We start from the raw sequence: 25,234 nt of genomic DNA on the forward strand, positions 1-25,234 counted from the left end.
TAACATTTATACTTTAACAATACTGAAAAGCACTATTATTAAATTTTCTATAACAATCTCAGCCTATCTTAAATTTTATGGCTCAATAGTATCGGTACCCCTACCATGGTATCGATACATCTATACTATGGTACCGATACTCCCTTTCAGTACCGATACCATTTCTACATTCTAGATCCATGGTATCGATACTTCTCTCATAGTACTGATACTTCTATATTATGGTACTGATACTCCCTTTCAGTATTGATACCATTTCTACATTCTGGATTCCAAGGTATCTATACCTTTCTCTTAGTATCGATACTCACTTCAATATCGATACTAGTACATTAGTATCGATACGTTCATCTGATTTCCCCAAATTTAAACCTATAGTATCAGTTCTGTTCTTCCAATACCGATACCCTTACCTAGATTTTCCATTTTTCTGCCCGATTTTTGCCCAAATTTGGTCAAATTTCCTTATGTTTACTCCCAACAATACTATTAAACTCTTCTATACTTATCCCAACTAACCTCCCTTCATTTAGTTCCTTAAACATTTACAATCGCCAAAGAACATTTAAATCCAAGAATCATACTACTTTTTCTAACCTATTTTTACACCCATTCAATGCCTCTAATCTCTTATTTGCTTCTTTGACAAGCCAAATGTACTAGTAAACATCAATAAAAACTCATAGCTTAACATATCATTCAAAAACCCATATTCTTAAATATTTCATCCATCTCTTAGTTTTAATCTTATTTAACCCTTTCTTAAGCCTCTATAATCTTTAATGATTCAAAAACTAACCAAAAACGAAAGAAAAAATTAGCTAAATAAAACCTTACCTTTGGCTATGGGGGAGAGCCTTTACACGGGGAAGAAGAAGAATAGATACTTAGTGTTTTTCACTTTCCCCCTTTTCCTTTACTTTAATACCCTAATAAAAATGAATTTTAAATTTATTTCCCTTAATGCCCTCTTTTTTCATCTATTGTTACAAATTAGTCTAAAACACTATTCCAAATCATTTTCTCATCTTTTATCATTTATTCAAATAAATCCTCAAATTTTAAATGTTTTCAATAAAGTCACTGACCTGATATTTGGGATATTACAAGGATCACCTAATCAAAATGGTGTTGCGGAAAGAAGAAACCTAACTTTAATGGATATGGTAAGAAGTATGCTTAGTAGCTCTAAGTTACCTAAGTCTTTATGGGCTGAAGCTCTCAAACTTTTTGTGTATATATTAAACTGAGTTCCAACTAAGGTCATCCCAAAGACACATTTTGAGTTGTTTAAAGGTTGGAAACCGAGTTTGGGATATATATACGTATGGGGTTGCCCGTCTGAAGTGAGAATTTATAAACCACAAGAAAAGAAACTAGATCCGAGGACCATTAGTGGGTATTTCATTGTATATCCCGAAAGGTCCAAATGATACAAATTCTATTGTCCATTACATAGCACTAGAATTGCGGAATCAAGAAATGCAAAATTTCTTGAGTATGACTTAATCAGTGGTGTAAAAGCCATTTGATATAAATGGGTCTTTAAAACAAAAAGACACTCAATGAGCAACATTGAAATATATAAAGACACTCCTCGTTGAAAAGGGTTTCACTCAGCTTGAAGGAATCAATTTCACTGAGACTTTTAGTCCATTATCTAAGACTGACTCCTTACGCATCGTGTTAGCATTAGTAGCTCATTTTGACCTTGAGTTACATCAAATGGATGTGAAAATTGCATTCCTCAATGGTGACCTAGAGGAAGAGGTATACATGAAATAACCTGAAGGATTCTCCTCTAGTAATGGTGAACACTTGGTGTGCAAGTTGAAAAAGTCAATATATGGAATGAAAAAAGTCTGTCAATAGTGGTATTTAAAATTCCATGAAGTTATCTCTTTATTTGGTTTTGTTGAGAACACCATGGATTAATGTATATACCAAAAGGTCAGTGGGAGTAAAATTTATTTCCTTATCCTATATGTCGATGACATTTTACTTGCAACAAATGACAGGGGTATGCTGCATGAGGTGAAATAATTTCTTTCTTAAAATTTTGACATGAAAGATATTGGTAATGCATCTTCTGTCATTGGCATTAAGATTCATCGTGATAGACATCGATGTATCTTAGGTCTATCTTAAGAAATCTATATCAACAAAGTTTTAGAAAGACTTCGGATGAAAGATTGTTCACCTAATGTTGCTCCTATCGTGAAGGGAGATAAGTTTCATTTGAACCAATGCCCGAAGAACAATTTTGAGATGGAGCAAATGAAAAATATTCCATATGCTTCAATTTTTTGAAGTATGGTGTACGCTCAAGTCTGTACAAGACCTGACATTGCATTTATAGTTGGAATGTTGGGAAGATATCAAAGTAATCAGGGTAACGACCACTGGAAAGATGCAAAGAAAGTTTTGATGTACTTAAAAGGGACAGAGGACTACATGCTTACATACAAACAATCAGATAGTTTGGAGGTGATTGGCTACTCCGATTCAGACTTTGTTGGTTGTGTCAATTCACAGAAATCAACATCATATTACATATTTATGTTTGCTAGTGGAGCTATATCTTGGAGAAGTGCAAGCAAACCTTAACTGCTACTTCCACTATAGAGGCGAAGTTCATCTCTTGTTTTGAGTCTACGTCATATGGAGTATGGCTAAGGAGTTTCATTTCTAGGCTTAGACTTGTAGACTCAGTTTCTAGGCCATTACTGATATATAGTGACAATTCTATTGTTGTCTTTATGGCTAGGAATAACAAAAGTGGAATTTGAAGTAAACATATCGACATTAAGTATCTGGCCATAAGGGAAAGTGTTAAAGAAAAGAAATTGATCATTAAACACATTAACATTGAGCATATGTTAGTTGATCCTTTAACTAAAGGTATGCCACCACATAAATTTAAGGATCATGTTGTCACTATGGGACTTGTTTCCACTTTGTAAATTTTCGTTATAAGAACGATTTTAATGAAATTCCATTTAGTTTGATGTTTCCCATATTGTTTTGTGCACATTAATTTTAATTATTTCAATAAATATCACTAAAGTTTGGACCTAGAGTAAACATTGGGTTTATTCATTAAAAAATTTGGCTAGTGTTGAGATATGGTACATTGTGATACATGGAAGATATAACTTAACTGTAAGAGAAAATATCGCTATGATTCATGCATTATGTTTTGACTTTAAGTTATCTTAGGTAATATGAACCAAGTGGAAGAATGTAAATAGTTAACGTAAACTACTGCCCATTAAAGTGTTTCATAACCACTTCCCATTATGCACGTTCCAACTTTTGAAGTTCCTTATTTTGTGGATGTGTGGATATGGGTTGGTTTTAGGTGGTTTTTGATGGCCAAACCACACTATAAATATGAGGTTAGCCAAGGCCCCTAAACACCAACACATCACATTCCAAAGCATTACATTTGAGAGCATTTAGAAATATACTTCATCTAAGTGAGGTTTTTGAGTGCTTAGAAAATCCTTGGTGGTTATAGCTTTTGTGTAGCCAAGTTCGAAGTGCTCGACGGTGGTTTGTAGTGGTTCACGGTGGTCACCTGTGGTTCAACGTAATTGACAGTGGTACATTCAATTCCCGAATTTCGACATACGGTGTAGGTAATGGCTGGAGGTATTTATAACGATCTCTTTTTCGCTGCATTTGTGCTAAATGTGTTAAAACATGTATTACACAAGATCCAAAAATATTGTCAATTAATTAAAAATAAACATGATTAGTTCAACAACATAGGAAAAACTGAAAACATACCCTAGAAGAAATACATATTGGCCAGTTAAGTTGTCAATGTTTCTAGCCCTTTGCAAGAGTACAAGCTGGCGTAGTATGGCAGCTTCTACCACATTACCTGAAAACCCATTTTTGATAAATAAAAGTAAAGGTTTAAAATGAATTGTAATATAAAAAAAATAAAGTATTTATGATATGAATGCATGATAATGAAAGCATGTTTAGCATCATTCCAAGATGATACTGTGGCATGGAATAGAAAAATGGATAGGATATTAACAGCTAAACTGCTTATGAAACTAAGGTTCAACATAAAATGGGGGAAGAAGAAACAGTCTGGACAATGATAGCAAAACATAGGGGTTTGCTTCGAATAAAGACATTCATGTCGCTTGCTGGACGAGATATTCTGCTAACCAATAGCACCAAAAGACACTTGGACACCAATGCGAGATACAAGAAGATATGCGAGGATGCATGGGAGGATGTCAACCACGTACTAGGTAATTGCACCAATGCAATTGAAATATGGAAGATGCTTATAAAAGAGGAGATGCTCACCGAATTCCTTATAGTTCACATAGCAATCTCGCGATGACAAAACATTAAGCAAAGGATGAAGAATACTGGGACTTATTGTTTGAGCAATTATATAGAATCTCTAGACCCATAGAAACAAGAAAATTTCTGAACCCGGACAGTGTTATTGGGGGATCGGTGCTGGAAATCAGTAAACGATGAGTAAGTAGTCTGAATCAAGCTAGACAAACAGAAACCAATGCTCAAACCAGCACAAGACAAGATGCAATGAGTGAAACTCGCTGGAATAAACCTTCAGCAGGCTGGTTGAAACTCAACACTGACGTGGCAAGAAACTCCTCAAATGGCCATACAACATGCGAAGGTGTACTAAATGACAAACAAAGCTTTTCTAAATTTATATGCAGCTGAATGACTTTGGAAACCGATAGCATGGAAGTTAAGAATGTACTACAGAAAAGACACGATAGAAACACGAAAAATGCACTGCAGCAACATATAGATGGCCTGCTGAATAAAAATTGGGAAGTAAAAAGGATCATATATACCTAAAGGTAATCAAGTGGCTGACGGAGTGACGAGACTGGCCCGACTAGAAGATTAAATATATTATTTTTTTTCGAATCATTACCGGATTGAATAAAGGCCTTCCACCGAGGAGTTTGAGTTATTAACCAAGTATTATTTCTTCTTGTTTACAAAAAAAATATGTGGATAAAACATTAACTAATTGTGAATACTTAAATCGTAAGACTCCAAAATTTTGGTTAGTGACTAAAATATAAATTTTGAAAGTTTGATAGCCAAAGTAGAAAATTGGGAGAAGTTTAAGGACCTAAGTGGAAATTTTCTAAAGAATAATTTTTATTCCATAAATGGATTTTTAGTGACCAAAATATAAATTTTGAAAGATAAGTGGCCAAAGTATAAACTTTGGAAAAGTTTAGAGACTAAAGTATAATTTTAAAAAATTATATAATTTAGCCCTGTAAATGAATAGTTTACCCCCAAGAATGACGTTTATGTGGGAATCATAATTTTCGTACGGATTTGGTATTAAAAGCTATAAAGTGATAAATTCTGGTGAAAATTCGGTATATCGAATTGAATAGAAATTTTGAAGGATTATTACCACATTTTAAAATGATGGAAAATAATATGGAGCATTGGATTTGAGGATTTAATTCCGTGTTAAATTTGGATTGTTGGATTAAAGTGGTAAGATTGTAATTTTGGGAAATTACAAGGGTAAAACGGTAAAGTGGGAAATATTTTGTTCATCTTTGACTTTTGGAAGATGATAATATTGAGTTGTCTTGATTTTTATGGTAAATATGAAGTTTCATTAAGGGTAATTTGATCTTTTCTCAATTAAATGAATAAAATATTCATTTAAGCTAAATTGAAGGTAAATTAAAATTAAATTTACCTAACATTTTATGAAACATTTGTTCATCTTATCCTCCAAGCCGTGAGCCTCTCCCAAAGCTAAGATTTGTTTTTCAATTTTTTGAGCAATTTCCTTTGGATTTTAAGTTATGTTGTGAAAAATGAAATTATTCTACACGAAAAACGCTATCTTTTGGTACCATTTATGCTTGCTAATCTTGGTTGATTTCAAAGATCCTAAATTTTAGGGTTTGTTTTCACATTAGGGTTCATGAAATTGATGATGAATCTTGATGTTTTTGAGGTTGTAGATTCATTTCCAAGCTTGTTTGATGATTAAAACATGTTCAATCTTACTAGAAATGTTTCTTTGATATTCAGCTAAATTATAAGTCGGGGAAACTTTTTTTTTTGATGAAATTTGATTTGGGATTTGATTGTAAAGTTGATTTAAGGTTGGATGAAAGTTGATTTCATGCTTGAATCAAATCAAAATCGAGCAAAATCATGAAAAAAACCTAGTTTTGGAACTTTGAACCATTCGACCTTGGTCTTAAAGGATAAGGAAAATTCTTCAAAAATTATGTAAGGGCTGGAAATGATGTAGGAAGTATTCTACAAACCTTATAAAAATTTGGGGACCATTCTGTAAATTTTGAAAAGTTGGGGACCAAATCAACAATTTTTAAAAAGTTGTGGATTGTTGTGTAATTGTTTAATAGTTGATGTGATATACTGGAAATTAATGTTTGAGTGTTGAAATTGAAGTTAGGATATGAAATTTGATTATTTTGGAAAACTTATAAAAGTTAAGGTTTAAAGCACAAATACGGAAAGTTTGGGAGCTCAAGTGAAAATGTTATGCGAATTTGGATTAAATGGAATTTGAATGGTCAATTGGAAGTGTTAAGGTCAACATTTATGTTGTGACATAGAAATGGTATCGAATAAGCATCGGAAAATTTGTTAGGAATTTATTTTCCTAAGTATGTCTATGTTAGTAAGATTCTAACATTTGGTTTGAATTTGTATATGTTTGGTAATGAAGTTCATCTAGAGATTGAGTGCTTGAATCAAGATCAAATATTATTAAAGCTAAGGAGAAGCTTAAGGATGAAATGGGAAATTCCAAGGAAGGTTGCAAGCTAAGGACTCTAGATGAGTGCAAATTTAATTTGTACTTATGTTATCGAACAAACATTGGCTTGCGATGAGCCAATGATGGAGTAACTATGGTAAGGAGTGACTGCTAAACGTTATGTTATTTGTGATGCATGCATATATGTGCATTTGGTGAGATAATAGAATTAGTAAACAAGTTGAAAATGCAAATTTGTGAAATCTGCTTAGAATTTATGTGCTAGGTAGTAAGTTTAGAAAATCACCCTAAATTCAAAAAAAATGATTAGAGGGTGAATTGTATTACGTTGAACTCGTATATAAGTTTAATTTTTTTAGAACAAACAAAAACGGATTTCATGGTGTATAAAAAATATATGAATTTTTAACCGATGATAGGTCGGAAAATGGGGCAGCAGATTCTACTCAAAACAGATTATGTCGGTCAACTTTGAAAATTCACCATAAATTGTACAAATTTAACTAGAAGGACTTCCTTATATGGATAGATTCATATTTGAGTCTAGTTTATATTGGTATAAGAGGAATAATTTTTAAAGGTGTAGATTAGTACATAATAATATTTCTTTAAAGGTTGTGCAAACTATCAGGATATGAAAGTATGAGAAATTTTGGTTTTAACCAAATTAGAAGCAAATGATCAAGTTAAAGCTTAGTGAATCTTATATTTTGACTTTTATAAAATTTCAAAGTGATTGCAATGCATAAATAACATTATACAAGGATGTTTTAGATATCATTGGGTAGGACTTGCGATAAGTCTACCTTGTTTATATTGGATGATATTTATGTCATTTATCATATATTTGACATATTCTAAATATGTCAAAGGTTGAATATAAAATGCATTGATCACTGATTGTTACATATGATGTTATCATGAACATATATGATATTTATCTTGATATTTCGGGTATGAACTGCCCAATGTTAAATGGTATTGATATACTTTGCCAGGGATGGATCAAATAAAAATAGACTATATGCAAAAGTATGTTATTGAGGGTCAGTGGTATTAATGGCATGCCATAGAGTCTAGCAGCTGCATATTAGGTAGCACTAGAGTGTCTAGATAAGGCACATAGTGCTGGCCTCAAAGTGTCTAGCGAAGACACACGATACAAAACACTACGGTGTATAAGGTGAGTAAAGCCCGACCTCAACACTACGGTGCGTTATTAGGTGAGCCATGCTCTACCTCGGCACTACGATGCAATATTTGACTCCTATATCGGGGTCCTCATACAATTATACTTTGGGCTATGATTTATTGGTTAATAAATGATAAACATGCAAATAAGCTTACAAGCTTATGGGATAAATGGCAAGTATATTTGGTAAGAAACTTGATATCCAGTTATATTATGTTAATATATGATAACATGGTTGGAATACAAGTAAAGTGATCATACTGCATTGAATATGGTTATTCATTTTAAATTTATTTGTTGCATTGTTTTAAATATTCATGTGATTGCCTCACTAAGTGTATACTTAGAGTGTGATGATTTTCACGCGTAGGAAAAAGGGAAGAAGATGAGTAAACAACTGAGCTTGGCATCAATCAACACGGAAATATTTAAAGGTAAAAATGATGACATTCTACTGTGTTTTAAAAGTTCTAGCTGGCATGTATACGAGAATGAAATGTTTGAAATTTCCTAATATAGTTAGTATTAAATATAATTAATAGTATGAATAAATATTGATATTAAACTATGCTTAAATAAAATCAATTTGGGTTTTAAATCAAATGTGGTGCACAGTCGTATTTATTTTATGAAACATAATGGAATTGTCTATCACTGCTTGAAACTAGTTTTGAATTAGTAACCAACAATATTATATTACGATTTTTCTCTGAATAATTCTTTTATAATAATTGTTCAAGTTATGAAAATTGAGATGTTTGAATGAAACAAAATTTTACTCGATTTACTTAAAGAAATGTTTTTACATTTCTGATGTGATATTTTTAATTCGTATTGGTTTGCATATACGGGTTATTTGGTTTGCATATACGGGTTATGGGTGTTACATAAATTTTAGCTCAAGCTATCATGCAAAAATTATTCATAATATAAATTGTTAATACATTTGTGAATGGTTAAATATATTCAATTAATAACATTCACTATATTTATGTTTGAGAATGTATAATTTAGTTAATATTTATATTTTTCGTATAATAGATTATAATTTAAATAGTGTTGGTTCAATTAGTACGAATATCTATTTAGAAACGATTATAAAATTAACTATTTTTTTGTCGAAAACTTTTTTTTAATATAAAGAACGACAACAAACTAATTGGAAGGCGTTAAACCATCAGCACGAATGGCAGCGTTGCATTCCTACGGAAGATCATGGAAAACAACAAAATTATACGGAAGAGACCACGCCAGATATGCCAAGGTATCCGTTACCCAGTTACACTCCCAGGGAACATGACGAAGAGAAATAACCCAAACTTGTTACAGAAAGTCATGAACGTGCGAAATTAACGATGAAATACCCCTCGAAGATCCGCTTTTGCTAAGCAAAATAATCATATCTTTACTGTCGGATTCAACTAAAATCCTTCGCAAGCCCTTATCCCAAGCAAGACGCATCCCTTCATAAAGACCCCATAGCTCCGCGTCAAGGATCGAACAACACCCAATAGTTTTAGCGAAACCCATAATCCACGAACCAGTTAAATTTCTAATAATTCTGCCAGAGGAAGCCAAACCGGAATTTGTTTTCCTAACACCATCAGTATTCAACTTGTAGAAATCATTTACCTCAAATCGGATTTGATGGGTTCATCACGAGGGGCAGCTATAAGTTAGATATGGAGAAGGCATATGACTGTCTCGAATGGTTGTTTTTACGGTCGATGCTTTATCATCTTGGTTTTGATACGAGATGGATCTCTCTTGTTATGTCTTGTGTGACATCGGTTACTTATTGTGTCCGCATCAATGGTGAACTAACAGACACGATTACTCCGGAACGAGGCCTTTGACAAGATGACCCACTCTCTCCGTTCCTTTTTGTGCTTGGTATGCAAGGATTATCTTCCTACCTTCACTCCGAGTAAAATTTGGGCAATATCCTAGGCTTACGTGCTAGTATTCAAAATCCACGTGTTTCACATCTTTTTTATGCAGATGACTGTCTTGTGTTCTTACGTAATTCTGAGCCGAAGTTTCACTGTCTTTGCGCAGTTCTCTCTGAGTATAAATTAGCTTCCGGACAGCATGCTAACTTCTCCAAGTCTAGTGCATATTTCAGCCCTCATACTCGGACGAATCGGCATGTGACCCTCTGTTCAATTGTTGGAATTCAAGCAGTGGATGATCCACGATTTTACCTAGGATTTTCAATGTTAATTGGCCAAAACAAGAACATGGCCTTTTCTTTTCTTCGTGATCGGGTGATATCATGTGTTAGGGGTTGGGCAAAGAATCTCCTTTCATACGGCAATAGAGAGATATTTATTAAAGTTGTGGGGCAAGCAATACTGACATATTGTATGGGATGCTTCCTGTTACCGGGCAGTCTCATTAACGGCATTACAGGGTCGCTTCGTGATTTCTGGTGGTCGGGTAAGTTAGATATGCAAGGGTGGCCTTTACTCTCATGGGAATCCATATGTAAATCAAAAAGGCTCAGGGGTTTGCGTCTACGGGATCTGCTCACTTTCAATATCGCTATTTCGGGTAACCGGATTTGGAGACTGGACTCGAATCCTTCTAGTCTTGTCTCACGGGTTTTAGCGGCAAAATATTACCCATCGGGAGATCTATTTGCAGCAACTCTTGGTCAACACCCATCCTTAGCTTGGCGAAGAATTTATCAGGCTTTGTGTGCTCTTCGAGAAGGTTTCCATTGGAGAATAGCCATTAACAGTGCAGTTCAAATTCATCGACAATCATGTGGTGGTTCACGTCCAGTTGTTCTTCATGATTATTATGTTGATCTTACTTCAAACCCGGTTCGATGTGGTGATTTTATGGAAATAGATGCGCCGAATTGGAATGTCCAGCTAGTTCACCAGGTATTCTCTGATTTTGATGCAGCTTCTGTGCTTCAATGCCCGATTGCTCCGGTTCACGTAGATATTCGTATATAGGGGGCATTCAACGGGTGTTTATTCGGCACGATCTGGTTATTTCTGGTTGATGCGTGCTCAAAATACGTATGATTCAGTTTTTGGTCTTTGGTTATTTTTTTCGCGCCTTTCAGCCCTCCCCAAGGTTCGTTTATTTGGATGGTGTCTTGCTCATGAGGCTCTACCAGTTCGTGCTCGTATATCCTTGGTCGGTCTTTGCAATAGAATATGTTCGATGTGTGGTAATCAAATAGAAACTGTTCTTCATGTTGTTCGGGATTGTTCTACTGTGAGTTCTATTTTGCAAGATGTTGGATTTGACTTCTCACGCTTACCTGCTTCGATGTCTTCCTGTGGCGACTGGTTTGAGTCGTTAAGGAGTATCTTCTCTTCGTCTCAATTTGCTGGTTTTCTCGTTTTGCTTTACTTCCTTTGGCAGCGACGTAACACCTTTGTTCATGAGGTTTTTTTAGCGCCTAGATGGTCTCTTCTTCATGAAAGCACGACTTTGCAACAATCTTATTTGTCAGCTTTGTCCCATCTGTCGTGTAACCATGCTAGCAGCAGCTCAAGATGGTGTAAACCGGGCCCTGGTGTAATTAAGATAAACATTGACGGTGCTTGTCCGGGAAGTCCGGCTATTCCGGCTTTGGGAGTGGTTGTTCGTGATGCTAATGGCTTGGTTGTCTCTGGGTTTTATCGTCCCATTCAAGTCTTGAATGATCCAGCCATTGTAGAAGCTCATGCGTTAGTGGCGGGAATTCGATGTGCTTCGGAGTTTCCGACTGGAGACATTATTGTGGAAAGTGATTCAAGAAACTTGGTTGCTCAACTCTTATCACAGCATATTGATCTTTCTCTAGCTTGCTTTCATCTTGTAGTTGCCCGTTAACTTCTTGCGTCTCATCCTCACATCAAGGTTTCCTTTGTTCGACGTTCTGCCAACCAGGTTGACCATTCTTTGGCTCATTGGTGTTCTTCAACGCAACAAGCCCTTTACACTACAGTAAAACAGGTTTTTAGCGGCATTTTTTCAGTCATATAGAGGCGTTTTTAAACGCCACTAAAAACCTTGTGGAGAAAAAAATGCCGCCAAAAATGCCTCTAAAACCAATGTCGCAAAAGGTAACGGCATTTTTTGTCTACAAACGCAGCAAAAGGTTATATTTTTAGCGGTGTTGTTTCCATAAATGCCGCTAAAGATTATGATATTTAACGGCGTTGTTGAAAACGCCGTTATATATATATATTTTCTTTTGTGGCATTTGAAAAAAACACCACTAAATGTTTTGACATATAGTGGTGTTTGTTCCCAAAAACGCCGGTAAAGGTAATGGCATATAGCGGCGTTTGTAAATTTAAAATGTCACTATTAACTATGTCTATAGTGGCATTTTTGTATAAACGCCGCAAAATATCTAGAACTTTAGTGGCGTTTTTTTTTCTAAAACGTCGGTATTGAGTATGTATTTAGTGGCGTTTGTTAGACAAATGCAGCTAATTAACACATTTTTTGCCAATGGTGTTTCATGCTCTTTTGTTACCCAAATTTAAATTTTTAACATGTAGTATTATCCAATAAAAATGACATCCATAAGAACAAACTTGAAATCCATAATAATAAATCAAATTTTACATTAACGTAAAATATAATGCAGTTCAACATTATTAACTAGAATGAACAAAGCATATATCTAAAATAACACCTAAAATGGTGGACTCTGAGGTTGATTTTGTTGTATTATCTGCATCATAGCTTCAAGTTGATTTTCAAAGTCTTGACATTTTTGTTGATATGATGCTTCCCTCGCTTCATTTTCGGCTTTCATTTGAGCCATTTTTTGATCCATTTCAGCCAACTGTTGTTTTAAACGACTAACTTCTAATTGTGAAGACTGACTCTGTGATGACATGTACTAAGATAAACTGAATCCAAAATATTTGGTGGGAGTAACGAATGATCCTTGACAGCAAACCCAACCATATCTTTCAGGACCCAATACTTCATTATTAACTTGATTTTCGATGTCATTTGCATTAACAATATCATGACTTGAAGTCGTAGCTTCATACTCCGCCCTTTTATCCCTCATTTTTTTTTCTAATAATCAATTAAATAATTATTTTAAATAAGAATGTCATACTATATATATAAATATAACATAATTCAAAGCTTGTGTCCAATAAATATACCATAATTTCTACAGCTTCGTCAGTCATAGGAGTCTCATCCTTTTTTGTATGTGTCATGTCAAAGAGCTTTATTCCTCCAACTTTACAACCATATGTATTTTCCTACAATGTAGAATAAAAATTAAGTTTTGCAAAAAAATTAATTAATAATATAACTAATTTTCGTTAGTATGTGCTACCAACTGTAAACCACTATGTGAATACTCAATAATACCTCATCATTAGATATACAAGCAAAGATCTTCGATCCAACTGTGTGAGTAAACTTTTGTTGTTGTCTGCTAGAAACACCAACATGCTCTCGGTCCTACAATTTGAAATATTTACTTATAAAGTCAACATTATAATGACATTATATTATTTTTGAAAAATACATCATATTTGTCTTTTCTTTGAACTCAAAAACCTGATTGCATCTTCCCATTGATACTTGAGCATTCCATGTGGGACAGTTTGCAGCTTCTCTTCAAGACTGAGATCATTCTTGAAGTATTTCTTTTTTAATGAACTCTTGTGGTCTCTCCATCTCTTCCTCAACGCTTGCTTCAAATAATTTTCTAAAGTATCTAAAGAAAATTTCTCCTACAAATAACATAAGTGTTCAAAGTAAGTATAAATTACTATTGAACGGTTATGAATTATCTATTATAATGACATTATTACCTTAACAAAATCCAAAGCCTGATTTTTGTTACTATTTGGCATTTCACTCCATGAGTCATAATTGTTTGGTAAAAGATTAGCATTACGTACAACCATGCCTAAGTAACCGGATAGAATATGTGCTTCTGGGCCAATAGGTTGACCGAAATCGTTTCTTGAAACTTTCACACGGTGCCCATGAGGAAGTTGGTATAATTTCTTCTATGTTGTATGTCCTCTAGTCTTGCATGTTCGACCATTTTCAACTATATAAGAAATAATTAAATGTACGCTTTCAAAATGAACCATCAATTAAAGAAAGTGTCGAACATTACCTTCAATTTCTACATCTTCTTCAACAGTAATCGGAACTTTCGAAGAGTCAACAGCAGTCGATTCCTCATTATTTGTTTCTTCATCCTCTTGAGAAGCTCGAACAATCCGTAAATCACTTAATTTTTTCCTGGGCATGATATATGTAATAAACAAACAACAATTTTTGTGAAAATATTACTATTAATGAATATGTTGAAGGGTAACATGTTATAAGTTATAATATTATAAATTAATAAATTAAGATATAAAATCTTACTACATTCTTATGTCATATCAATTCTCATAAATATCTTCATTCACGTTCTCTCGAACCCATTGAAATTGTGTAGTATTACATATAGTTTCATCTAAGTTTTGTGCTACAAAACGTAAAGATTTTGATCTTGTTTCAATGTCATCTCTACTTCCATCCCCGATGTCTATCAACTCTCTGTGGGTATTAAGGAGCACAACATACCAACCCTCATCCATTAGATCGTGGTAGTAAAAAAATTGTTTGACTTGAGAAGAAAATACATAAGGCTCATCCATCAATCATTGACCTGTGTGAATTATCAAAAGAAATTCAACATTGTAAAACCAAATTTATCTCTTTTTATGCCTCGAGTAGTGTTTACATCAACCCAATCACACTGAAACAACATAACCTTTCATTTTCCATAATAATCCAACTTAATAATGTCCGTAATAATTCCATAATATTCTACATCTTCCTCCAAATGATGATTTTCCCTGGCACTAGCATAACTTGAAGTTGAAGAAGTAACAACTACTCCACAATTTTGTGTCCTCCTTAATCTTTCATGAGATTTCATGTAGAACCTGAACCCATTAATGATGGAGGAATTATATCTTTTAACAATTCTATTCGGACCTTGAGAAAGTCATTTAACATCTTCACTAACTTCTCTCCCCCTCCAAACCTATTACACGTGAAAGGTGAATTAATTAGCATTTATGTCGATATATTAAAACAAGAGTTATATATTATTTACAACTATGTGCAATGATTTAGTTGCTTAGCGTCTACCCTAACCATTCATGAAAAGTTTGTGTGAATAACTTATGTATCTCTCGTTGATGTAATCTTCGGGAGTGTGCTCGAGATCTCAAGACTTCTTTAAACTCACTATAAAGTTTATTATGTTGTTAAAGAATGAGAAATATAAAAGATTAAGTAAATACATTAGGATTTAGTCCGTAAAATTTATGTGCCAAAGGGATCTATTGAATCGTGATGGAAAATAACATATTGGTGTGCTTGTACTCAAGACTTGTCATCTAAGTATGCAATTTCAACTTTGCTGAGTGGTTCACCATAACTTCCAAACAAATAAGTCTCAACTAAGTCATTAGTAATGAACACATCATTTCTATTTGGTTTATTCAATCTTGTTTCAACATCTTCCAAATATCTAGAGCAAAATGTCATATATTCCTCTACTAAATACCCTTCAGCAATTGATTCTTCTGGATAACGCTTATTACAATAATAAGACTTCAACTTGCACAAGAACCTGTACACAAAACAAAATAATATGTAAATAGGTTTTGAAGATACTAAAATTTTTTTTTTTATCCATATTATTATTATTAATATTATTATTATCCTTATTATTATTAATATTATTATCATTATTATTATTATAATTATTATTATTATTAATTTATATTAAATATATTAAATACATAATAATAATTACAGGCCCAATTACAACTGGACCGGCCCAGTTACAAACCAACCAGAGCCGGTCCAAATCCAACCAGAAACCCTAAATATTTGGGTTTCCAGTTAGGGTTTCCTAACCCTAATCATCCTCAGCCGCCTCATCACAACCGTTGGATCTGGCACGATCCAACGGTCCACATAGTTCCAGAGAGAAACCCTAGGGTTTGATACCCTAGGGCCACGCGGCGCCGCCCCAGCTTCCACGCGGCTGCCGACAGTCTTCTCGCCGCCACGCCGCTGCCACGTCCCAACCGAAGACTCCAGAAGATAAAATGGCAGCCGTCCACGCCATGGCTACTCGGTGAGTCACCACTGGTAGTCCGGTGACTCACCGAGAGCCCTTCTTCGGACCGGTCTGACGGCTACACCGGTGGTGGCTATAAAAGCCACCACCCACCTGCGAAAAAAAAAAAAAGGAGAGGACAGAGAGACAGAAAGGAGGGACAGAAACAAAGGAAAAAAAAACAGAGAAAATAACAACTACCAACGATCCCAGTCTACAACAACAGAGCAAAAACAAAAGGAAAAAGGAAGAAAAAAACTTACCGAGGGAACCGTTGGTCATCAGAACCTTTTTGGAGCCATCGGAAAGTCAAAGGTCGAAGGTATAAACTTTAGATCTACGCATTTCAGTAGTATTTTAGGCTAAAAAACCTACGGATCTAGCTTTAGGGAAAACCAGGCTTTAATTTGGGGTGGGATTTGTAATTTCCGGCCACCGGATATGGCGGCCGGCGGTGGTATTGACGGTGGCTAACGGCGGCCGGCCGGAGAGCTTCTCTCTTTTCTAGAGAGAAGCGAGAGAATTTCTTTCTCTCAGAAAAGAGAGAGAGAGAAGAGGGAGAAATGAGGCTGGCCCTTCGGGCCAGCTGATTTTAGGCTTAAATAGCCCTTCCCGAACGACGCCGTTCTGGGAAGGGCTATTCACGTAATTACGAAATAGTTAAACCCCGGCCGCAGTCCTTCGTATTTGTAAATTTTACATTTTGGTCACTAAACTGAATTTGTAATAATTTTAATTTAGTCTTCGAATTTTAATTTTATTCATTTTAGTCCCTTTTATTAAAATAATATATTTAGGATAAATGACAGATTTAATCCCTTAATTTTAATAAATAAAATTTTTATCCCTAGTTCATATTTTTAATTAATTTATTATAAAATTTGAATTTTAGATAATTTTGTTTTGGTCACTAAATTATTAAATTAAAAAATAAAATATTTAATTAATTAGGAATTAGATTTAATTTTATTTTTATTATAATTTAGTTATTTATTTTATATGTTTTAATTTTACTGCTTAAAATACATTGTTTTAGTAATATTTTTTATTTTATATGGTTAAATATTTTTATATATTCATAAATATATAATAAATAATAATTTTTAAATATTTATTTTTTATCAAAGAAAATGACAGTCTTAATACAACTGGATGTCCTATTCTGATATTTTAAAAAATTTAAAAATAAACAATATCATTTAAATTAATATTTATCAATATCAAAGAAAAGAGCTGTCTTAAGGCACCTAGAAGTTCTTTTCGGATATTTTTAAATAAATATAATTTTGAAAATAATAGAATTATAAATTAAATATATTTTTGAATTTTTAAAATTTTAATGATATATACAATTTATAATTAAAAAGTACCAATTTTGGGCGTTGTAGGGGTGCTAATCCTTCCCTAAACGTAACCGACCACGAATCCCTTGTTATTATTAAAAAGAACGAATTTTTGGTTATAAACGCAGATCAGTTTAATTTTTTAATTGATGTTTTTTTTTAAAAACTCTTTTAAAAAATATTTTTTTAGGTATTCGACCTACCTGACCCAAAAGGCCGATGGCGACTCCCAAATTATTTTCAAAACCATCTATTCACATCAATTTTCCCGCCAAATTTAAATATATTCGTGCCCGGACGAAAACCGGTTACGACAGCTTGGCGACTCCGCTGGGGACCCTGGTCAAACTTTAAAATCAATTATAAAATTGTCTTTATTATTAAAATTTTAAAAAGTCATATATTTAATATTTATTTTTTTCTTTTTAAAACTTTTTATATATATTTATTATTTTCATAATATTTATATGTTTCATTTTATTTGCAAGTATTTTATTTCATTATTTATTTTTCTGTTAAAGGTTTGAACATTTCTCCTCACACACAATACTTGCATTGCATTACATAAAGCTCTATAATTGAGTTGTCCCTTTTAAGTGGGAGTGAAAGCGACGTCTTCGTGAGAATTTATTCTCCGTGTCAGACCTAGCAAGTAACTTTCGGGGTTCATATGCTCTATGTCTTCGTGAGAATTTATTCTCCGTGTCAGGCATAGAGAAATGTATCCCCTCGAATTGAACTCGATCCACTTTAGTCTGTAATGGACTAGGATTGAGGGTTAGCAACCCAAGGGGGCACTAACAAGGACAATTCGGGTACCTTTACTCCTAGATCTGAAACCCTGCATATAAAAAACCTTAGAAACTCTTCCGATCCGAAGTCATGACAAAATTTTGTCCAAAATAGGTGTACACACAGGAGAAATGAATTCTGTCTTTCCTGTTAATTTATTTAGTGTTTAAATTACATGTTTATTTAAATTATTTAAATTCAGAAAAGCATGTTTAAATAAAGAATTTATGTAAATGTTATTATTAAATTTCTTTATTATGTAAACTAATTTATTTTCTTTTTGGGTGTTCTTTATTTTTCTGTTTGCATTGCATCATACAGGATAAAAGACATTGATCCTTGTGTTAATTGTCTCATTGGAAAGCCTACATCTATGGATAAAAAGTGTTCAAGTCAAGTAATTCTAAACTCAGAAGTAAGACAGTGGGCTGAAGATTTACAAAGACAAGAAGGAGACAGTCTGCAGGATGATTATGTGTCTGACTTGGCCAGTTATGCTTCAGTTTCACTAAAAAGAAATGATATGCAAGATTTGCGAAGCATTTGGGAAAGTTGGGATTCAAACAAAAAATTGCAATTTTATCAAACTTACGGAGACATCCCATATTTGCTCTATGTTGAAGTTGATGATGAATTACTCAGAGCCCTAGTTCAATTCTGGAATCCAGGGTACAATTGCTTCACTTTCAATAAGGAGGACTTGGTCCCTACTATTGAAGAATATACAACTTTGTTACATCTTGAAGGTGCTTTGGAGAATCGAATATATTCAAAATCAATTAAAACTCAACCCTTTCGAGTTAAATTGGCAAAGATTGCCGGGGTACGAGAAGAATGGGTAGCATCCCGTACAAAACAAAAAGGCGAAAGCGAAGGCATAGCTTGGACCAACATCAGAGAACTTATTCAGAGTCATCCAGATATTAAAGTACGATTCGATCTATTTGCTCTGGGTATATATGGTATGGTCATCTTCCCAAAAGTATTGGGATATATTGAAGCTGCAGTGGTAGACTTGTTTGAACAGCTACCGAAGAAGATTAATCCTGTTTCTGCCATCTTAGCCGAGACCTTCAGATCGTTAAATGCTTGCAGAAAGTTAGGAGGTGGACGATTCTCAGGGTGTACCCAGTTGTTATATGTTTGGATCCGTAGTCATTTCTGGAGGACGGAAAAGGTTTCATACCGACGCTTCAATACGGATTACTCAGCATTAAAAGAATTTCTGGAGCAGGAATGGCCGAAAGAAATTAAGAAAGATATGTGGATTAATGCCTTTCGAAATCTGCAAAGCAATGACGTTGTTTGGCGCGCCCCGTGGCAAATCCAAAGGGAATTCTTTTACAGATGTGGAGATTATAACTGGATAATGCTGCTCGGATTATGGGGAGGAATTGGATATGCTCCACTTCTGGTTATAAGACAATATGAAGGTCGTCAATTTATACCTGTCACTGCTGGACTACAGTCATCTGAGTTCGCATTCCACAGCAAAAATTATAAAAGAAATATCATGGAAGCCGTTACAGCTTGGAAAACAACTTTTTGTATCCGAGCTAAAGCAGCAAAAGAAATGCTAACTCCTGATTACGAAGATTGGAGATCTGTCAGAAAAAACGAAAATATTCCTCTACCAGATCAAAATGAGGATATTTCTATGGAAGATCGCATTAAGGTGGTTCCATCAGAGATTGAAATCTTGAGAGCTGAGTTTGAAGCAGAAAAAGATGGCTGGTCGAAAGAGTTAGAGCAAATGAGACAAGATAAAGCTATGTTAGGGGTTGACATTGACTTTCATTCATCACAATGTGCAATGTTGAGAAGAGATAAAGAAAAAGGTGAGGATGAGTACAGAGCCTTACAGAAAAATTACCAGGAGTTATACAAATCCCGAAAAGCATCAGGACCCAGCCAATCGACGGTACAGATGACCAGAGAATTGAACATTGAGAAAAGACGAGTTGAAGATCTAAAAGGGAAGAATAGCTGTCTACTCAAAAGCATGGAAAAAGGAAAGCAAAAAATGGAAGATTTCGAGGTTGACAGAAGAGAGCGAATTATAAAATACAAGGCTGAACACCGTGAGATCATGAATGAAATGCAAAGAGAAAGAGATCGAGCCAAATATTTAGAAGAGATGAAGAATGACATCTTTGTTAAATTTGAAAGCGAGAAAAGTATCATGTTCAAGGGATTTGAATCTGAAATGAACCAGTTGATTGCTGAGCTTGAAGTCAGAGGCCAAAAGATGGAAGAATCCAATGTTGAAAAAGAAAAATGGGAGCTAGAAAGAAAAAATTTCAACACCAGACTTGAGGTAGAACAAGAAGTGGCTAGCAATTGGATGCAAAGATGCAGAAACAAAGATGTTCAAATCCAGAAGCTTAATAAAAGAATGCAAGAAGCACGAACAAAACTTGAAAAGGATCTGGATCAGTCTAGAAACAAAAACTCAGAGTTTAATGCTTACATTTTGCAACTTGAATAATCATTGTTTCAAGAAAAGGTTCGTCTAGGACCTAATGATCTCAAAGAAAGTAATGAAGAAAATGCTTCACTGCGAAGACGCATTAGAGATCTTGAAAAAATCCTGCACAATTGTCAAGTCAGAATCACTGAGTTAGAGCAAACTCTTGAAGGAACAAATGAACAATGGCAAAAGTCAACTGAGTTTTATGTTGAAAGAAGTGAAGAAAGAAGTAATATGGTGTTCGAGGCCATGGTACAAATGAGCGAAGTTGCCAGATATGTTGGGGAACTAGCTGTTGAAGCCAAAATAATTGAGCATCAAGTTGATCCAGTTTCTAGATGTGGAAAGAAGGTGTCATGGTTAATGAAAGAAATTATAGAGCTTAATAGGAAAGCTATGCCTTATCTGTAGTTATGAAATATTATAAAGAAACTTTTGTATGCCAATGAAAGTTGTTCTATGACAGTTAACTTTTTGGGATCAATGTTTTTTACATACATGCATTTTGCATACATTCATCATTCATTTCATAATTTTCGCTATGTATTATTTTATTTGTTAAGTTAAAATTCATTAATTAAAATTTGAAAAAATAATATTAAAAGATTTTTCAATCGCAGTTACTCTGGCCAAAAGAGAAATACTACATCACTACGGTACTAGACAAGCTACTAAGAGAATTATGGAGGATAAAATACAGCGTATTGAGGAACAGCATCATAAAGAACAAGAAGAAATGAGAATGAAGTTGGAAAAAATTGAAGCTAGCATTGCAAATTCACAAGACAGTATGATGAAGAAGATAGAGGACATGTTTAAAAGGCAGGCTATCAGTGGAAAAATGCATGAAAATCCTGTATCTTTCGACCAAGAACCCATATATCCTCTAGGTTTTTCACCAGAACCAATTTATCACTCTGGTATTACCCCTATACAAATCAATGCTCGTACATCTGCATTACAAGAAGCTAAACCACATGAAGATCAACAAGTGGATCCCGCATCTTCAAGCAAAAATCCGCTTATATCAGATGTGAAAGTAGGGGATCTTAATACTGATCAGTTGATCCCAGATTTGAATGAGCTAAATGAGAAACAAAAAGTAAATGAAGAACTGACCAGACAGATCAAGAGCTTAGAAGAGCGAATGAAATCCGTGGAAATAACTGAATCATTCTATGGATTTGATGCTAGTGAGCTGAGTTTGGTTCCAGACCTAATCCTCCCTATCAAGTTCAAAGCTCCCGAATTTGATAAATATGACAGTACTACATGCCCTTCATCCCACATTACTATGTTTTGTCGAAGAATGGCAGGATATGTGAAGGACGAAAAATTGTTAATTCACTGCTTCCAGGATAGTTTGACAGGACCGGCTTTAAAATGGTATACTCAATTGACCAAAGCCAACATTAGATCTTGGAAAGATTTGGCTAAAGCATTTTTAGAGCAGTACCGCCATGTGACAGACATGGTCCCTGACAGATGGACTCTCCAAAACTTGGAGAAAAAGAATAATGAAACATTCAGACAGTATGCCCAGAGATGGCGTGACACTGCGGCCCAAGTTCAACCACCTTTGTCAGAAAAAGAGGCCACAGTAATGTTTGTCCATACATTGAAGGCTCCTTATTTAAACCATCTAATGGGGAATGCGACCAGAAATTTTGCAGATTTGGTCATTTCTGGAGAATTAATTGAAAATGTCTTGAAAAGTGGCAAGATTGAATCAAATGATGGGTCTAGTTCCAAAAGACCTACGTACCGGAAAAAGGAGAATGAAGTCAACAATGCAAATTCTTACAGCAAGGATTCATCGAAAAGTGTTACAATAACCCAGCCAAGGGTTAAGAAAGAGGAAACAAACACTAATCGAGCAGATTCCAGAGGATCTCGAAAGGAAAATGAAAGGTTATCTTTTACACCTTTACCAGTACCATATGCAGAGATCTATGATTCGCTGTTAAAAGCAGATGTTATAAGGCCCTATCCTTTGGTTCCCATGCAACCACCATTCCCTCCTTGGTATGATACAAAGGCACAATGTGTTTACCATGAAGGAATTACAGGACATTCTATTGAAAACTGTCTAGCATTCAAAAGGGTGGTTCAAAATTTGATCAACACTGGGAAGTTGGAATTCAATACACCATCCGCATCAAGTCATCCATTGCCAAATCATGGAGATAAAAACGTGAATGCAATTCAGGAAGAGAACAGAAAGAAAGCAAAGACTGACATTTTTGAAATTAAATCTCCATTTGTTTGGATATTCCAACAGCTTTCTTTAGCCGGTATAATTCCACAACAATTCAGGCCAAAACAGAATGAAGGCAAGAATTATTGTGAATATCATCAGGAGAAAGGGCATAAAATTCAACTATGTCCTGAGTTTAGAGATTCGGTGCAAAAATTGATGAACAACAGAGAAATAGAATTCTTTGAAGAAGAACCCGGGAAAAAAGAAGATGATGTTTGCTCATCAGAGGATTCTAAACCAAGTCAAAGAATAAATGATCCTGTGATCATTAATGTGAAATCATCTACGGCGATTCTTGCACCAATAAAGCCAAAAGTAGTTATCACCACTCCTCTACCATTTCCATACAAAGATACCCACAGGGTACCTTGGAATTATACTACCAATGTTTCAATGGTAGGAGGACATGTTTCTTTAGAAAAAATAGAAGAGAAAATACAAAGTCTGAGTACTACATCGACGTCTGAAGCAGTGAGCGAGGTCGGTTTCTTTACAAGAAGTGGGAGATGTTACTCTCCCGAAACATCCAATGCTTCAGAACAAGTGAAAGCAAAAGGAAAAGCTGTGGCAATACCTCAGAAGGTATTTGAAGATGAATCCCTTCCAGCATTCAATGAGCCTGTGACAGAAAAACAAGCTCAAGAATTTTTGAAATTCCTGAAACATAGTGAGTATAGTGTGGTTGAACAACTACACAAACAACAAGCGAGAATTTCTATTCTTGATCTCTTGATGAATTCAGAAGCGCATAGGAATGCTTTGATGAAAATTCTCAATCAAACATTTATCCCCGAAGATATATCCCTCAATAAACTTGACAGAATTGTGGGACATATAGCCGCTGACAATTACATAACGTTCACAGATGATGAAATACCAGAAGGCGGAATGGGGTCAGTAAAAGCTTTGAACATCACGACACATTGTCATGGTCATGTGTTACCAGGAGTATTGATTGACAATGGGTCTGCTCTCAACTTGATGCCTCTAGTTACACTTCAAAGAATGCCTGTGGATCAATCACACATGAAGAGTTATCAGAATGTGGTACGAGCATTTGATGGCACTAAAAAAAAAGTGCTTGGGAAAATGGAAATACCGTTGTTAATCGGCCCAGTCGTGTACAATATTGACTTTGTGGTGATGGACATCCACCCCACATATAATTGTCTATTAGGGAGGCCATGGATTCATTCAGCAGGAGCCGTTCCTTCTTCATTACATCAGAAATTGAAATTTGTTGTTGATGGACAACTAATATGTGTCAGTGCTGAAGAAGAAATCATTGCGTCTGTAACAAGCGATGTTCCATATATAGACACCAATGATGAGGCTCTTGAATGCTCTTTTCGAGCTCTTGAATTTGTAAATGCAACCTTTATTGCAGAAGGAAGCAAAATTCCATATCCCAGACTGTCTGATTGCACCAAGATGACGGTACAACAAACTTTAGGCATCGGAGCTAAAGCTGGGAGAGGTCTAGGAAAGAATCTTCAAGGGATTTCAGTTCCTATCAGTATAAAGATAAAAAAAGACCGTTTTGGGCTAGGGTTTAAGCCCAATCTTCAGCAAAAGAACAAAGAGATGAAAAGAAGATGTGAAGACAGAAAGACAAAATTGAAAGGGGGAGAAATCTTTTGGAAACACATGTCTTTCCCACAGTTGAAGACAACATTCAGATCAGGGGGAACAATTAATGTGGAACAGCAGCTTGTTGAAGCCTTTAAAGAAGAAAAGTTGACGAAAGATCAAAACATAGTTGAAGAAGCTATGAATGGATTATTTATCAACATGATCACGAAGGACAACAAAAATGGCAAATACTTGGATAGGATTCGACCATGTCTTCCTGGAGAAACACTCACCAATTGGACCACTGAAGATCTTCCTATAGTTTTTAATATTAATACAGAGTAATATTCAGAACTAATCTTTATGTTTAGCTCAAAAATATGAAAACTTTTTGTTATCTTGTAAAAGAAATTATGTTAAATATAAGGAACTTTCTTTAAAATTTTCAGATGGCAATCATTCTTTACATTTTATTACATTTTTTACATTTCATAAATTTACTATATTCTTTCGTAAATATGTCTGATTTAAATTTGCAGGTGTCACAGTGTTAATAGCATGTTTATTCCTAGATTTAATCCAGTGATAAATTTAGAGCAGCCTATATGTCTGGAAGAGATCAATGGTTGTGAAGATGAACTGGAATGTGATATTCCTACTGAACTATTAAGATTGGTA

The 25,234-nt window shown here is 34.6% G+C and overlaps 1 protein-coding gene across 1 annotated transcript; it reads left to right on the forward strand.

Annotated features, from left to right (window-relative positions):
• The first annotated feature begins 4,087 nt into the window (after positions 1–4,087).
• LOC120171137 lies at positions 4,088–11,828 on the forward strand. The gene is made up of 3 exons (XM_039178918.1): positions 4,088–4,274; positions 9,993–10,949; positions 11,071–11,828. The coding sequence occupies exons 1-3, from the start codon at positions 4,088–4,090 to the stop codon at positions 11,826–11,828; spliced, it is 1,902 nt and encodes a 633-aa protein (XP_039034849.1).
• Positions 11,829–25,234: the final 13,406 nt, after the last annotated feature.

Source organism: Hibiscus syriacus, unplaced genomic scaffold (genome assembly GCF_006381635.1).
Source record: "Hibiscus syriacus cultivar Baekdansim isolate YM2019G1 unplaced genomic scaffold, ASM638163v2 tig00111812_pilon, whole genome shotgun sequence".
Classification (NCBI taxonomy): domain Eukaryota; kingdom Viridiplantae; phylum Streptophyta; class Magnoliopsida; order Malvales; family Malvaceae; genus Hibiscus; species Hibiscus syriacus.